Source organism: Protopterus annectens, chromosome 3.part0 (genome assembly GCF_019279795.1).
Source record: "Protopterus annectens isolate FY-2018-M chromosome 3.part0, PAN1.0, whole genome shotgun sequence".
Lineage (NCBI taxonomy): Eukaryota > Metazoa > Chordata > Ceratodontiformes > Protopteridae > Protopterus > Protopterus annectens.
The window spans coordinates 1189493417-1189512200 of NC_056731.1; the positions used below are offsets into that span (position 1 = coordinate 1189493417).

At 41.0% G+C, this 18784-nt stretch overlaps 1 protein-coding gene across 1 annotated transcript in view; it reads right to left on the bottom strand.

Moving 5' to 3' along the window:
* Positions 1–10581: 10581 nt before the first annotated feature.
* The window catches only part of MED10 (mediator complex subunit 10), a 101846-nt gene continuing 93643 nt past the window's right edge, over positions 10582–18784 (bottom strand). Inside the window, exon 4 of the mRNA XM_044065399.1 lies at positions 10582–11188. Coding sequence (XP_043921334.1) covers positions 11090–11188 — 99 coding nt within the window. The 3' untranslated portion in view covers positions 10582–11089. The remainder of the gene's footprint in view (positions 11189–18784) is intronic.

An 18784-nucleotide genomic window follows, 5' to 3' on the forward strand; every position in this document is an offset into this window, starting at 1 on the left:
ACTTTGGAATGCAGGCTGACTGAGGGCAACCTGTCAGCAGATCACCCAAATGTAATGACTGCAACAGTGAAACACGAAGAACATCTGAAAGTTATGCACTTGTAATGACAAAAGCTGGATTAGCAGGATAAGCACCTTAAACCTATAAGAACTAAAACCACAGGTCTACAGTCAGCTTATCTAAAACTTGCACAGGTCAGCAGTCAGCTTATCTAAAACTTGCACAGGCTACCAGGTCCTCCTCTTTGACTATACCTCATATGATCTCAAGTGTCCTGCTCAAAATATAAGTACAATACAAGCTATCAAAAGCATCCACCTTCACCACCAATATGACCCTTGAGCACTTCCACCAAGACGCAGTAGGAAAGGTGGGATGTTGACAAGGACGGATCTGCTCATCCAGATCTACTGTTATGCTTAAGTACATAACTTTTGTGTCCGAGTTGAGGATGCCCATCCATTATCAACTAGAACATAACCCCAAAACGTATTCTACTCGGAGGTCATCGTGGGAACATACCAAAGATGACCATGGCTCTGAAGGAAGACTGAGATCTACAGATCACATCGCAACCGTAGTGTCTTGTAGAAGTATTCAGAAAAGGCAGTGCACCTGTTGCAGAAATACCATTTAAGGATGTACTCCTGAAAAAGACCAGAGTCTGAAGGTGCAGCTTAAACCCCATCAACAAAACAGCCATCAAAGATGTCCCATCAGATCACAGAGGCATCATAAATTATTACTACAGATTCCTTTTAGCGTCAGAAAAGGAAGGCCTTCGGGTCAATACTGTATCTAAGCAGTTTCAGTTTGTTTTTCTTAGACACTTGACATTGGTCTAAGTAATTATTGTATTAAATTGCACCTTGACGCTATTTCCAACTTTCACAGAGGCTGTAGTGATTGATCTATAGCTCTCTTTAAATACTGCATGACCTTTCTAAGGGTTATCTGCCAGCCACATTTTAAAGACTTAATTCCTCTATGTGGCTTGCATGTCGAGCTTGAAAAGTTAACTTTGCCTTCCTTTGAGCTTGCCTTTGAGCTTGCCTCTCATGACAACTTTGAGGTAACTGGTGCTGGAATATACTTTTTCTAGTATCCATTACTTCTGCTAGAATACTTCCTGAAATACAAACTTGTGTGCAAAAAAAACAGGAAGGCTACAAGTTTCCTGTTGTCAGCATGAAATGTTTATGGCATCTAGGGCCAAGAGGTCATCATAAGACTGTACTGAGCCCTCATCACACCAGTCATAGAGTATAATGCCCCCTTCAGTATGGACCTGACCAGACACATGCAGCAAATGGAACATCCACAAAGATTTCTTACTGAATGCCTTAAAACCTTTTCTCTTTACTCTCTATCATACAGACTTCTGAGGTGAACTGTGCCTGGCATACAAGGCATCCCTGGACACTGTTTTGATTAACTGTTTGCACAACCACAAATCAAACAGCATCAGTTTACACAACCGCAAATCAGACAGCATCAGAAGTACTCGATTAAAGTCCTAACTTTTGCTTGCAACATAAACAGGCCATGTTGGAGAGTCAGATATATTTCTTAGAGAATTTCTATTCTATGTAACAGGCTCCCCCATCCCAATTTAAGCACAATTTGGAAAAGTGGATGAGTAATACAGAATTCACCCCTGGTCTGGCTACTAAATCTCTGACGGGCAGAGGCAGTTAGTAAATAATCACCTAAATAAATGTGTGTCACATTTGGGTTGCATGGTCAGGCTTATAAGGACCTTAGGTGTACATTAGGCTAATGGCCACTATGAATCTATCACCACGAATCAACCAGAAGTGCCAAACCAAAACCAAAACCACAAACAGAAGAAAATGTAGGCACTCATAGGGAAATTCCAAACCCAGCTCAGAAAAAGTGTTTACTGATGACACAGAAGCACAAACACACATCTATCCATAAAAACAGTTCTACTACCTTTACCTGGGGTCATTATTCTCAAAAAATTATTTTTAACTTGTTCAAGAGCACTCTTTCTTCCTGATCATTTTTCCAAATCAAGGCTGCATAATTCATGCACTGACTGCATTGTAAACTTGGAGAAAAGGTGCACCTCTTCTCTGAGTTTGTGCGATGTCAGAGCAGGTACATTTCAAAATTGGGGGTTTAAGGGCCAGGGTGGCTTACCCCCTGCAAAAAAAAAAAAAAAAAACTTCTCATTTTTGTGACCTCAGGAGTGTCACTGTTTTGAGACTGCAACCTCTCACAGCTTCAGGCATTTTAGTCAAGAATACCTAACTGTATATCATCTAAACAAACACAATTAATACCAGTAAATCCAAAAGATGCTGCTCTGTCCTTCCTCCCTCCCTGGGATTGTTTTCTTTCTCTGCTTTTATCTCAAGTGTTAAATCTATGTAGAACTACAGGAAGTCACAGGCAACACTGAAGAGGAAGTCCTTTCCAAGGGGTGCCCCCAAACACTTCTAATAAATGCTTTTAAGAATAACTTAATTCTTTCAGCTACTGAGAGCCTCAGTGTCAAAGGGATCATAAATTTCACATTTTACTTTCAAATGCTCGTCTCTAACACAAAAAAGCGGTAAGATGTCCCTGTCTTTCGGGGGGGGGTGCCAACACTTGGAAAACTTTTTAAATTTCTGCTGCCCATTACTGAAATAATCAAAAATCAATAAAGTACAGTTTTGTACCTACCATAAATGTAGATGTTCGAGGATCTACATTGCTGCAGTCATAACCTGTGGGTGGTCCGCTGTCCTCGGTCGGCCCGAATACCAAAGAGCTAGGCTGGCGTCGGTCATTGTCGCCCAGAGCTGACGTCAGTACGTAGTAGTACTTAAGCGCATGACCGATGCCATATCCTCAGTCTTTCTTGCCCCAGATGTCAGAAGGCCTAAAAATGAAAGGCCAGAGCCAAAATAGTAAACGCCCAACAACCCCCAGTGTGGAAATAAAGAGTATCCCAAAAAGAAACACAGCAACCACAAACTATAGAGGGGAAGGAGGGAGGGATAATTGGACTGCAGCAATGTAGATCCTCGAACATCTACATTTATGGTAGGTACAAAACTGTACTATGTTCTTCGTCTCACATTGCTGCAGTCATAACCTGTGGGTAGAATCCCAAAGCAAAGGAAAAGGGACGCTGGCAAACTAAATAGCATTAGGAGCTGCTAACATGCCCTGTAAAACTGCAGTGGCAAACCCAGCCCTGGACTTGGAATAAAGAGGGAGATGGTAATGCTTAGTAAAAGTGTGTACTGAACTCCAAGTAGCTGCCTCCAAAATATCCTTAGTAGCTACCCCTCAAAAAGCAGTAGATGTGGCAGTAGCCCTAGTAGAATGAGGTCTGATCCCAGCAGGAACATTCTTCCCATGATGAGAATAACAAAAAGCAATACATTCACCAATCCACTTAGAAATAGTCTGCTTTGAAACAGCTTTCCCTTGTGAACCCAAAACAAAGGAAACAAATAACTGTTGAGTCTGTCTGAACTCTTTAGTTCTGCTCAAATAATAACGTAGCTGCCTGTGGATATCCAAAGAATGCAAGACTTTTTCCCCCTTATTTTGGGAATCAGCATAAAAAGTAGGCAAATGAATAGACTGGTTCAAGGCCACATTAGAAATCACTTTAGGCATAAAAGTAGGGTTAGTACGCAAATAAACTCTATCCTTATGGAATATCAGAAAGGGTTCAACTGCCATGAGTGCCTGCAATTCAGATACCCTCCTAGCAGAAGTAATGGCCAACAAAAAAGCAGTCTTCCAAGACAAAAACTTCAACTCAGACGTAGCTGCAGGTTCAAAAGGAGGTAAAGTAAGCTTCTCCAACACAAAATTGAGATCCCAGGAAGGAGTAGGAGCTCTACGTGGGGGTCTTATATTTTTTGCCCCTCTAAGAAATTGTTTGAACAAAGGGTGAGAAAATAAAGGAGGGTCACAATCATAGTGAGCAGAAATGGCTGCAGCATGAACCTTCACAGAAGAGAATGACAAACCCTTGTCCAGTAATTCAGTAAGATACTGTAGTGCAAAACTCAAATTAGGTACTGAAACATCAAAGCCCTTTGCTGTGCTCCAAAGAAAAAATCTCCTCCATTTATCAGCATAAACTTTTTGAGTACTAGGCCGCCTGGCTTCCAAAATGACATCTAAAACCTGTTGAGGAAGCTGAGACCCCACCGGCTCTAATACAGAATACGCCAGGCTGTTAGATGCAGGGACTGCACCCTGACATTGAGAAAATGATTGTTTGACTGGGATAACAAATGAGGTATCTATGGCAAAGGCCAAGGAGGCTCCTGAATTAAACTCCTCAGCAGAGGATACCAATGCTGACGTGGCCAATCTGGTGCTATTAGAATCATGCAAGGCTTGTCCCGCCTGACTTTCAAGAGTACCTTGGGAAGAAGAGGCAGAGGGGGGAAAGCATAGACGTGAAGGTTGTTCCAACTGAAAGATAGAGCATCCACTTTCCAAGCATTTGGGTGGAACATCTTTGTGCAAAATTTTGGCAGTTGGAAATTCAGTGGAGAGGCGAACAAATCTATGTCTGGAGCTCCCCAAGCCACGGTCAACTGTTTGAATACCTGAGGGTCCAATTTCCACTCGTGGGGATCCACAATTTGTCTGCTCAATACATCTGCTAGGGAGTTCTGTGCTCCTGGCAGAAACCGTGCTTGAAGACTGATGTGCAAACTCAGAGCAGTCTCCCACAATATCATTGCTTGTCTGCAAAGAGGGTAGGAATGGGTTCCCCCCTGCTTGTTGATGTACCACATGACTGTTGTGTTGTCTGTTTGAATCAACACCTGTCCCGGCTGAAGTAGGTCCTTGAAGGCCATCAAGGCAAATTGGACTGCTAACATCTCTTTCATGTTGATGTGCAAATGTAGTAGTTTGGGAGGCCACATGTCTTGTATCCATTTTCCATTGAAGTGTGCTCCCCAAGCCAAGTCAGAGGCATCCGTCGTTAGGATCTGGCTCGCCTCTGGTCGGGTCACAGAGAGTCCCCTGTTTAGGTGACATTCCTGAGCCCACCACAAGAATTCCTTCTGGATGCAAGGTATAATCCGAATGACAGTGTCCAAACCGTGGCAGTGTTGAGTCCACACACTTTTGAGATACCATTGTAGCTTCCTCATATGCAGTTTGGCATTGGGAAGTACTAGAATGCAAGATGCCATGAACCCCAAGGCTTGAAGGACTGTCCTTGCAGTCAGCCTGGACATTACTGATAACTGCTGGAAGTATAGATGAAGAGTTCTTTGTTTGTCTGGGGTCAGAAATGCCATCTGAGAAGCTGTATTCAGTCTCACACCCAGAAAGCACATGTCCTGAGAGGGCACTAGACTGGACTTTATTTCGTTCACAGAATACCCTAGGCACCTTAAAACTGCCATTACATACTGGAGATGTTGTAGTAACTTGTCTTTGTCTTGAGAAAGAATCAGGCAATCGTCCAGATAAGGATAAATTTGTATTCCTCTCTGTCTGAAGAAAGCAATTACAGGAGCCAGAACTTTTGTGAATACCCTGGGCGCAGTAGATAAACCAAAGGGCAATGCAGAGAACTGATAATGAGAAGTACCAGCCCGAAATCTCAGGAATCTCCTGCAGCTGGGCCTGATAGGGATGTGAAGATAGGCCTCTTTGAGATCCAGGGTTACCATCCAGTGATATTTGCCTAGCATAGGCAGAAGTTGTTGTAATGTTAACATCTTGAACTTTGGAATGTCTAGGTAGGTATTGAGAATGGACAAATCCAGAATTGGTCTCCAAGTGCTTCCTTTCTTTGGCACTAGGAATAGACAGGAATAAAATCCTAGGCCTACTTCTGACGGAGGGACCACCTGAATTGCCCCCATCTGCAAAAGCAGAGATATTTGCTCCTGAGCCTCCAGCCTTTGCTGAGGAGGCACATCCGGCATGCCTTTGAAAGGAGGAAAAGTGTGAAAATAAAACTTGTAACCTTGATTTATTATATCCAACACCCATTTGTCCCGGGTGACCAAATGCCAGTTTTGTTTGAAAAGTCCCAGCTTTCCTCCTAGAGGAGCTGCCAGTAAAGAAGGGTCTGGCAGCTGAAGATACAGGTCATTGGGTCTGTTTACGAAAGGGCTGACCCCTGCCCTCACCAGAAGACTGTGCAGGAGAACTCCAAGTCCTAGGTCTGAAAGAACCCTGAGCGTGAGCCCTGCCTCTACCACGTCTAGACCTGCCCTTAGACTGATAATCCGAAGAAGGATAAGACCATCCTCTAGCAGGCCAATTCCTACTAAACTTAGGGGGCTGCACCTGCATAAAATCCTTGACCGTCTGCATAGACTTAGCCTTATCTTCCATCTTTTTCAAAACTGATTCCACAGGAGGACCAAAAAGTACTTCAGATTGAAGAGGAGCATCCAAAATCCGAGCCTTAACATGCTCTGACAAATTTTGATCCTTAAGCCAGGCATGTCTACGAATAACTGAACCTGTAGCAGCCACCCTGGATGAAGCCTGAAGAGCATCGAAACCACACTGCAAAGAATGTTTGCCAACTTGATCTGATGCATGAACCAACTCCTGTAGCTCCTTACACTCTATACCCTCAGATAAAGCATCCACCTTAGATTTCAATTGGCCTAACAAAAAGTTCTGATACTTCAGCATATGAAATTGGCAATTCAAAGCCCTCATAGCTAACGTAGAGGAGGTGTACACTTTTTTCCCCCACCTATCTAACGCTCTAGAATCTTTATCCAAAGGAACTGGATTCTTAGCCACAGAAGCCCTAACACCCTTCGGACCTTGAATAATAGTTTCTGGATCAGCTCTAGGACTCCTGTAAAAATACTTATGTGCTTCTGGAACTCTGTAATATCTGTCTGGCTTAACAGGGGCAGGAGGCAAAGAATCAGGATTAAGGGAAGATTCAGAAAAAACATCCTGAACAACATCTAAGACAGGAGGAATAGCCAAGGGCCTATGCTGTGGCAGAAACAAAAATTCCCTAAGCCTTTTCCGAGAATCTGAAAAATCCTGACCTTCCCACTTGAAATGTTCCCTCATGGAATGTAAAGTCTCAGAAAAAGAAAAATCCTCTGGTGGAGAAGCAGAAGGACAGGAGTCCTCTGCATCCGAATCTGAACAGGAAGGGAAATCCTGAATTTCTTCAGCTGAGGAATCAGAGTAGTCTGAAGAATGATCCATTCCCTCTAAATCTGCCTCCACCCTAGGCCTCTTCTCTGGGGGGGGGGCATAGAACCCCTGATCAAAGTAATCAAGTCCTCTGCCATTTTCAACATATGCTTTTTAGGAACAGGGGCTGGAGAGCTAGAACTATGACCAGGGCCAAAAAGACAAGGTTTGGCCTTTAGCCACTGAAGTAGAAGGCCTAATCACCTTTTGTAAAGATGGAACTACAGATACCTGAGAAGCACCCTCAGCCGGGCCTGCTTCCTGAGAGGCCAACTCCTACAAAAGTAAAGGTTCCCCCTGGGATTCAGCCGAACCCTCGGCAGGATCCACAGATTCAACCGGAGGCTCCGTAGAACCGGCGTCCGCAACGGACGACTCATCCGGTTTAGACCTTAAAGATTTATCTTTACGCTTTTTAGCGATAGCGGGCGGAGGATCCGACGGCATGTTATAGTTACACCGTTTACCGAAAACAAGCCTGGCACAGTCTAATCTTCGTTTAATGGTGCGCTTATTAAATCTAGAACAAAAGCGACACCCGACCACGTTGTGTTCAGGCCCCAAGCAAGGAATACAGAAGGAATAATAATCCCTATGAGGTATCTGTTTCCCACAAGAAATGCAATTATTAACTTTTTCTGACATCCGGATAACTGAGGCAAGAAAAGACAAAAATTTCCCCAACGGGGTACTTAGCCCAACTTGGTCTAAGGTCTGAAACTCGATAAATGAAAATTTCAGAACGCCGAACGGCACTTGCAAACGCTGCTTCTGCTTCGGACCACGCGGCAAGAAAGACTGAGGATATGGCGTCGGTCATGCACTTAAGTACTACTACGTACTGACGTCAGCTCTGGGCGACAATGACCGACGCCAGCCTAGCTCTTTGGTATTCGGGCCGACCGAGGACAGCGGACTACCCACAGGTTATGACTGCAGCAATGTGAGACGAAGAACATCCACTACACTCACCTAACACTGACAAAAGCACAATAATTTGAATAATAAAGTCATTTGTTAAAAACAGCTATGAAGGAAGAGAGCAATACTTAACAGAAAGTATATTTTTTGTACAGTAATACAGAGCAGGTTACCTGAAAACACTGATATATTAGAAATTCAATAAACAGTAATTTTCTATTTAAACAAACTGAACCAAAAGTAAAATCACAGCAAAGATACAAAAACCATATCATTAAAGTTGGTACATGTAACATCAAAAAATCTAAAAAATAAAAACATAAAAAGGCTTAATAAACAATTGGTCTAACCTGAAATATAAAGCTAAAGGAAATCTCGCAAGTAAAAATATGTATGATGAAAGTAAGAGAAACTACAAATTTTCTTGAAGAAATTTTACTTGGAGCCATTTCTCACTGATGCAAGCATGAAGAGCAGCAAAACAGATATGGAAAGGAAGCTAGACTGCAGGCAACTGTGGGTAAGGAGGCAGAGCTGTGGTATGGGAAAGTTTTAGACACCAAGCTGACCGAAAGCCTGCAATTTCAGACCATCTGATTAGCAGAGATGAACCCCACTCCCATCCCAGATCCTGTGTTCTGCTACCTCTGTATGAGCTTCAGCCTCTTAACCTTGGTTACTATTCTCAACTTTAGTGCCCAAGAGGAAAAAAATACAAAAAAGACAAGGATCTTTACATGCTTCATCACACAACACATTCACAAAATGTAAGCATTTATGATGAAACGAAGAGTTGTTTGAACAAAAGAGTGACATGTTTTTCACAGGGGACATATCTTAGTCATTGCTATCGTCTATAAACTGCCTCATTTGGAAAAATATGAGCGTATGCAATACTCAATGCACAAACAGAATAAGAAGTAATTTTATATCTCAAAACTTTCAGCTGGCTTAATTCAAATAGAAAAAAATAAATAAATTATGTTAGAGGATCACAAACACGACCTTTTTCATGCAAAGTGCATTTACTTCTCTATCTAATCCCTGACATCATGATGGCAGTCAACTGTAAGACAGAGAAAATATCCATCTTGTGACTGAAAGATTCTCTACTATGTAAAAGAGGAATAACAGGGCAATATCCATGATAGAAAAGTTTGATAGTTAAGAGGTAGCCTAAGAATGTCCAAATTTTTGTCTCATTATTGTTGATATACCCTCCAGAAAAAAAAAAAACTGTGGTTTTCTGCCAAATCATCAGGTACTAAAAGTCACTAAATAATGACATACATTTGAGTTTTAGACTTCACAGCCCTTCACGCATACATGCTAATGCGAAACCTGTTATTCTAGCCACATTCCAAGTTTATAAGAGCAATATTTAAAATCTGTCCGGGATTTTGGACCTTTGTTCCCCATTATTTTTTACTTTGTCCAGATTTCTTACCCTTCGAGATTTAGAAATATGACAGCAAGACACATTACATTTCCCATTTGTAGTAATGTGTAGCTAACTGAATTTTGGTCTTCACTGCCCCCTTTTCTTTCACTTCCAGGAGGCTCAACCTTACTAAAGTAGATAAACAATTAACCAGCTAAAACTATACAGCATGTGCTGCTGTCTCCTCTGCATACATCTGTCTCTGCACTACCCAGTCGCTGAACCCAAAATCTTAAGAATACCTGGTCTGCACTATCCAAATGTAGAACCCAGTGTCTTAAGAACACTATCCATTTAGAGGTATAGTCTAAAATGTCTCTAATTATAAACATGCCCCAGTAGTGACTGCTGAATTGCTGTTTGGGATTAAGTGATGTTAAAACACGTGAAATCTGTTCCCCATTAACTTCAGTAAACTCAAATTTTTACTATCAAAATGATGAAAAAATGTCACTATCAAAAGGTCAATCCAATGTAATTACGACACACCTAACTGATGCTTTTCCATCACATATACATACAGTTATTTTAAAGGCTTGTTTAAGAAGCAGATACTCTTTACTTGAGTTCCAGTAGATGTATGCATCCGTATTTTATAAAAATTACCTGTTACTCATACTAACAGATACAGTATCCTACTCCCTGCCCCTTCACAAATTAATTAAAACAATGAATCCCACTTTTCAAAACCAGAGATCTACAGTTATACAGCAATGCATTATTTTTCAATTATCTCACTCAACAACTGCTCCCAAAGGTACTACAGAAATCAGGAAAGAAAATACGGAACAAAAAAAAAAAAAAACTAGTACTGCACTGAGGGCCATAAAAGACCGTTCTTGAGAGGAACGGTCACTCCAAAATCTTCAATTCTTAGTAATGCAAGTAAAAGAGAACAACCAAGCTCTTAATGTTACTTGTGGATATACTTACAGTAATTCTGGTTCTTTTCAGAGATCTGGCATGCACACGCTCCTTTCCCTAACAGTCATACTTTTAGTCTGCACAATAAAGTGACAAGTTCTAAACCAACTTTATAAATGTAAAACAACTTAACAAAAGTTTATTAGAAAAAACTCTACACTTAAGCAGCAAGCAAGGGTTGCAGTCATTATTCAATCAATTAAAAAAATCTTATTTCAGTTTCACATGAAACCAATGAACTTCACCATAACTTAAGTCTTAATGGATACGAGTATCTTAATACACCCTTTGCTCCATTATCTGTTACAAAGTACAAAAAATAAAATGCAACCATGTCTTTCAAAAAAAAAAGTGATACTGCTTTTATCCAAAACCTATTACAGTTCAAACTGCTTTCAAGGCACATTCCTTGTCACCTACCACAGGGTATGCAGACCATTCTAGAACACAACCATTAAAAAAAAATAATGCCCTTTGCAAAGAGAATCACATTTTGCTACATTTCTCACAGGACAGATGCACTTGCGGTCAAAATTTTCACTTTATGATGAACACAAAATCAGCCATGACAAATTGTATGCAATTCGTTTTAGCACAAGGTTGTAAAAGAAGTTGTGCTATGAAGGTGGGTGGTCGTCTTCTCGCACTGCTTTGTACTTAGCCATGTCTTCTGGAAAAACTTTGCTCAACTCCTGAATGAGAAGGCTTTTAAATCTCTGGGAACAAAACAATAAACAAACAAATAAAATAAGCAACTTGCACTCTATAAAACAAAAAGGAGAAATAATGCTTGAAATGTTTTTGAATTTTTAAATCAGTTTAACTTCTACTTCATCAGCCTTGCCAGACAATTTAAATCTACATGGTAATGAAAATAAAGCCTGTAAGGGGCAGCAGTTCACTCTGAACTGCATCAATTTAAAATATTTTTTCTTAATAATGAAGTATAAACAAGTATTAGGACACACAATTTACACCAAATGACTGCCTATTAAAACAAATGGACAGAAACTTCCTTAGATTCTAAAATAGTTTCTAAAATCATTTGACAAAATTAAACTATCATCGTGTAATTTATTCTTAGAACAGCTAAGGGCAAGTATACTTACGGCAGCAGCAAACCTTCGACTGGATTAACAACAGTTAAGCTTAATAACTGCATTATATCTTAACTTAGCTGCATTCTTCTGGCCTGAATATCCACAATAAGCCATGTCAGTGGTACAAGTAGCACACACACCTTTGATGCTGAAATACCAGAAGACTTTGGGTACTAGTCCAACTTCAGGTGTAATGAAGTGGAAAATGCGCTGCAGCATTAGGGCGTGTTCTCCTTCAGATGAGACAGTAAACTTGGGTCCCACATGCTTGAGTTGGTGGTAGACTCTGGTAGATGTTAAAGATCTCACAGCACCTATCAAAAAGTAGGGGAATTTTATTTATTTACTTATCTTTTTGTTGACCGAGTTCGTCCCACTAGGCTATTAGCTTCTTTTCAGGGTAGACCCAAGATGGTATTCGTACTACTAGAGGAAATCTAGCCAGGGAATTAGGGAACTTCCCTTACTCTTTTCGATAGATGTTGTGCGATCTTTTACATCCAAGTGAGCTAATTCCAACTCAAGCAGATGGGGCCTCAGTTTTAATGCCTCATCTAAAGGACAGCAGAGCCAGAAGTGCATCACCTCCTTTGTGCTACACTGCAGTGTCAGTAATCATTCTACCTGGTGAGGGAATAGAACCCACAGCCTTCGGCACCACAGGCAAGTATGCTGTGCTACTGGAAGTTTCCCGATGCCTTGGCCATATTTTTTCACCTCCTCTAGTCTCCCCTGCATAGAGGCCACTAGCCTAGTGAGACTAACCTAGTCAACAAAGGATAAATAAAATTATTTCCTTCCAAACAATGATCAATGCAGCCTCACACAAGTGTGTACTTAAGCAGGTGTGCAGATTATTATTTTTCATATCCTTCATTGGTGCATGCTCACTTCAGTTCTTAGAGGCCTACTTAAGTAAAATGACAGAAAGGCGTACAGCTTGAAAACATGCAATTAACTAGGACTACAGAATGGCAATAAACTATTAACACTGATTACATCAACTGCAACAGTAGCAGTAGGCAAAATAAATCAATAATGACAAAAAGGACAGAATTATGGTAAATAATACCACAAAATAAAATCCTTTATCTTGTAAAAAAAATACATGAAACAACTGTACATAAGAAGAAATAGATTACTCAAATGCTGGGACGTAAAATGTATAACAAAATGCCAAAGTGATACATTTAACAGAACAGTAGATCCTAAACAAATGATGCAATAGCATTTATATGGCATATTTGGTAGTTTTTTAGCATACTTAGTATTTATTTTTTAATCTTCACCCTTGCTTCATTAACTCCATTCTTGTTATGTCATTAACAGTTTATCTACTTCCTTAACCTATCACCACCTCTATTACAGTCCCTTAGACCCACCACATTCATGTGGTCTCTTGAAACTAATGCAAGAGTTCACACATAGCACATGCATAACACACACATAACCCAAAATGAAAAAAAAAGTACATTTTCACAAAGAGAAAAAAGTAAAGCCATGAACCACATATCCCATTTACTTCATTATAAAAAGGGAACTTCTGTATAAAAAGGGGGGGGGGGGGTGACGACTTTACAAACCACACACTCCAGAAAACACCACTGCCCACCTAAATAAGCCACACAGAAACAGAATTCACGGTACAATGAAAAAACATTAAAATAAAATAGCAAGCACTTAACTGCAACAAGTTAACTGAAAAAATGACATTTTACAAAAACTCAAGTAAACTAAAAATATAACTAACCACAGAAATAAAATACCTTAAACACCACTGATGCTATGCTACTAAAAATGCAAAAAAAATAACAGACACTACAATACATTTAAAAATTACCTAAGAACTGGAGTAGTAAACCACTCAAGAGAGATGCAGTTTACAAATTATGCAGGCTACATAATGCCCTCTTCAGCTGAAACTTTGGCAATTAACACAGAACACAAAAATATGGTTTGTGTGATGCATGAAATATCTACTGTAAGGTTAGCCAATCATCAGAAAACTCTTTCATAAGACTTACTCATTGAACCTAGAGTACAAGTCATTTCATGCATCATACAAGCCCCCACATAAATGCATCTACACACACAACTATACACACAAACACACACAAAATCCAATAACCCTTAAGTAAAAAGCTTGTAAAAACACTTGTGTATGGAAACAGATGTGTACAAAAGTTATATATTTAATCATAACATTAATGATTAACATCTGAAGGGATTTCCCAAACTCAAACTTCTCCTTGCCCCCATAAAGCACCACACTTTCCCTTCTCTCTCAAGTGAGTTTGCTTTAAAGGCTACAGTCCTGTATGTATTTTTACATACTTACAGAGGTTGCCAGACTGCAAATGCCTCTAAAAGGCCTCAGGAGCAATCTGGGTCTCTCTAAATGGCTGTACTAAGAATAAGGACATGCAAGATGAGAAGACATGGATCATGAACACCTCCTGCTAAACATGTAACTTTTATAACATGCATGTGCCAGTCTAGCCATTTAAAAGCTGGGAAAAAATACCTAGCTACTCTTCCTGGGTGGATTCATGAAAAAATATGGTAGCTCCAACGGCAGACCTAGATTTAGAGATCACAACCAGCTTTAAGCATCTTGCAAAAAAGTGTGTACTGAAGCCCATACTGCAGCAGCACGGATGTTATCCATAAAACACTGAAGTTGTGATGGTCCTTACTGGACTGAGCTTTTAGTTTGCCTGGGAAAGCCTTACTGTTTATTGGAAACGCAACAGAAATGGGACAGAGGGATCTGGACACATTTTGGCCTAAACTGGCTAGGGCAAATGAGAAAAAAGCTGGTTATCCTTCTTTTGAAGATAAAATCTTAGTTCTCTTGTGTATATCCAGACAATGCAGCCTGGACTTGTGTTTGTAGGAAAACTGAAACAAAAATCAGAAGACTGAGAGTGATTTAGGTTCAAATTTGATACTACCTTTGGCATAAAAAGCTATATTAATTCAAAAGCAGACCTAGTTTTTGACAGAAATTAGGTATAAAGAGCAAGGCAGAGCTTGTTCAGAAACCATTCAAGCTAAGGTGACTCACTAAAACAAGAAGTTATGTACTCACCATAACGTTCAATGTATGTAGTCCATCTCGCCTCACATTCTTACTCACCGGTTCGGAGCCGAATATCGGCTCCGACTCAGCCAACTTTTACTTTCTAGCATGAAGTCTCTTATTGGCTGGGCTAAACAGGTATCCCATGTTGCACTGCTCCATAGCCCCAGATCTCATTTGCCGCTCGTGTAGCTAGGATGTGGTCTCGCTTGTCTCTAGCTAAGTACCTCTAATTTTCTATTTTCTCTTCAGAAAATTGTTGCTATTCAAACAAAAGCTATTTTATAGCTATTTCTTCTTGTTTATTATTTAAGTATTGTTGAAGTATTGTCTATGAGTGAGTTGGTATCCCTAACTGTTCCGGTAGGCTAGGCCCGTAGAGGACCTAGTCCTCCTTTTAGTGTAGTGTTTTTTCTTTGCTCTTATTGGCGTCCTGATTGTAGTCTGTAGTTTTTTCCCCTGGTTGAGTTGTGTGTTGTAAGGTTTTCAAAGAACCGTTTTACTTACAGGTTCTTTGGGGTTTGTGCGTAGTGATAGTTTCCCGCCTTTGCTGTTTTTCCGGTTAGGTCATCTCTTTGGTCTTGGTGTTTAGAAATCTAGTTGAGATGTCTAAGGATCAAAAGGAACATAAACCTTCGGGTTTTAAGAAATGCTCCAAATGTAACTATAAGACGTCCATTACGGATGGACATTCCGTACGTGTGTATTGCCTAGGAGCAATTAATTTGCAAGAAGAAACCCCTCAAGGGTTTATCGGTGCCGACGTCAGCTCCAACCATGTCTGTCCACGGCAGTGCAACATGGGATACCTGTTTAGCCCAGCCAATAAGAGACTTTGTGCTAGAAAATAAAAGTTGGCCAAGTCAGAGCCGATATTCGGCTCCGAACCCACGAGTAAGAATGTAGGCGAGACTGGACTACATAACATGCAATGTTTTCCAAGGAGGAACTTTAGACCCACCCTGGCTGCTGGTTCAATGGGCAGGAGTGTTAATTTGTCCAACATATAGATCCCAAGAAGTAACAGGGTCAATGAAGAGTGATCTCAATAAAAATGCTCCTAGAATAAAAGCCTTATAGATGTCAAAGATGCTAGACAGGAACAGCTAAGCCCCTGAAGGAAAATGGAGAAAAATGCTAGGTGGGCCTTCAAGGTTGAGTAGCTAGAAGAAGTGTTACTGAAGACACAAGAAAAAAAATTGTAGAAAGGCAAGAACAGGGCAGCAAAGGGAAATGCCTCCTGCTGAACTGCCCAGACAGAACATTTTGTCCATTTCCCCTTCTAAAATTTTTCTAGCAGTAGGCTTCTGGGCTGCATTCAGGATTTTGACAACCAAAGATGCGTATGCTGGGCTCCTGCCATTATTAATGGAACTCTAGAAACTATGTGAATAATCTCAAGGAGTGTAGATCCAGATAAAGCATGATGAACGGATGTAACACAACTCTTCCAGACAAATCACCCAGATCATTTAAAAAAAAAAAAAAACCCAGACAAGTCTACAGCAGGGGAAAACATACTTGACAAAGCCAGACTGGAGCTCCGAGAATAACTTTGGCCTGACTCACACTGCACACAGTAGTCCTGGGGGCACTGGTGGACTACAGCATCCTGTGGGACCTATCCCTATGGAGGCATTAGGAAAAAGAAGCTGCTACAAATGGAGTTGATCGAAGATGCAAACAAGTCGCAGCAAAGCTCTGCCTAACAGTGGAAAGTCCTTTCAGCCATTGTCAAACTGAGAAACCACCCATAAGGCATCAGCAGATCACTTCAGAGACTGTCCACTACAGACAAAGTCTGCCTCAAGATATGCATTATTACTAGAAAGAAATAAAAGCTCACTGCCCATTCCCACAGTCCTGTGGTCTCCAGTCTGAGGATAAAACATATCCCCCCCCCCCCAGTTTATATACCATACTATTGGCATAGCTGGAGTGGTAGCAATTGCACCCTAGAGAAGGAAGTCCTCTGTACAGCCTGCAGAGAGCGCCACCCACATTTCTAGGATATTTATGTGTACAATGGCCTCTTGTTAAATCCATGTCCTTTGGACCATCTTTCTCAAGCAATGTTCCTCTCTTTCACCTCACCCCAAGGTCAACTCATCCATGGCAAATGCCAAATAGGAAAGAAAGGGAAAAGAACAGCAGTCTGTTATAATGTTCCATTGTAGCCACCAGAGGAGGCAAATGTGACATTCTCTGGAAAAGTTTATGAAAGGGGATTTGATATCCGGGACAGCAGAACCCTTAACATCCATTGCAACAGTCTTTTTAACTCTTGCAAAGGGAGTCAAGTGTGCAGTTGCAACCATGACACCCAACACCTTCACAGCCAAGGCTGCCACTGACATGGTGTGAGATAAGAGGAGTTAAACTGCTGCCTGTTAGGGCTGAATTCTCTCTGGACTGAGACAAAGTTTCTGGTCACTGAAAAACTTTTGCCTGTGATGGCTCTAAATGGGACTTTGGGTCTGTTCACCATAATCCCAAAGGACATGAACAGCTGTAGTAAGTGCTCCCCTGCTTGAGTAAGAGATTATCTTCTGGGAGTGGCTAGACACCAGTCATCCATGTCTGAAAATACCTGCAGTTTTAGTTGAGCTGCTACTGTTGCCATATACCTGGTGAATTCTTTGGGGACACAATCAGACCAAATGGGAGGGCCCTGAAGTAGCATTAACTGGCTCATACCCTAAAACGCAATAACTCCCTTGACATTTTGGTAATCATTTTTAAGTGCAGGCCAGTATCCTACAGACTCAAACGGCACATCCAGCCACCTTCCTGAAGGAACAGCTGGAAGGACTGCACAATGGCCATCTGGAGCTTGGTTTTCAGAATCTCTTAAGATTAGGCTGCTTAATAATAATAATAATAATAAAAAGAATCATAAATAAATTCCCGGTCCTCTCTAGTATGGTGGGCTTCTTAGACGGGTCTTCTATATATCAGGTTTTCCACATCTACACTGACCATTTCATCATCTGCCAAGAAAAGAAGTCTGGAACCTGAATGAAAGATAGCCTGAAGACAGGAGGTAAATAGATTAATAACCTGTGGATACTATTCTCATGATCCATCTGTCCAGAATGATGGCATGCCACTTAAGGAGATGGAGAGATGCTCAACCTCCAATTGTCTCCAGCAGATGGACAATTGGGAATCAGAGATTCTGAGGCAACCTCAGAATGGAGAGACTACAAAATCCCTAGTTTTGCAAAACCCTTCTGTCTCTAGGGTAACATCCACTCAGGAGGTTCTACTATCATCAAAAATGTTTACTGGATCACTGCTCAAAAGAAGACTGATGGGCCTTTCGGAATCACAAATTCTTCACACTCTTCTGATTTTCTCTAAACAGGTCATTTAAGAAGTAGAACATTTGACGCCCACTGCCACTGACATCTTTCATTCTCACTTACCCTTGAATCATATCCTTCACTTATGGTCCAAATAATGAGGACCTGGCATATGGGGCATTTGTGAAGTTTTCCCCAACGTTACAGAGCCTCAGCAATCTTACCCTCTACATTAATAAAGCCCCTGTTCACAACCCAAAATGTTCCCCTCACTGCTTGAAAGACACATATTGCCCTATCTTTTTTACATCTGCTGTACACATCTCGATTCCTTTTCATCTCACTCTCTCAACACAATCCTAAATGCTTGCTGCTGCTTCTCACTGAACATGCTCAACTCAAATGCTATGGAACACCTTGTTACCACTCCCACAAGAGGGGAAAACATACTGGACCTGATCATCACCAACATGGGGACTCTATGCTCCAGACCAGAAGTGTATCACTGGTAAGATCAGACCATAAACTAATCTCACTGGATATTCACATCCCGACGCCACCCCCTGCCCAGAAAACCACAGTGAAAAACTTCTCTAAAGCAAATTTCACACTCCTCAAAACAGAGGTGGAATCCTTCAAAGCCCCCGGGCCTGTGGAAAATACGGCCCAGACCGCAGAATCCTTTATAAACGCATTCTATGAACACCTTCAGGAATGCATGGATCATGCAATCCCAAATAAAACCAAGACCCAATCTTCTAAAGGCAGACGCGTCCTGTCTGGTGGACCCCAGCCATAAACAAACTATACAACAGAAGGATGAAG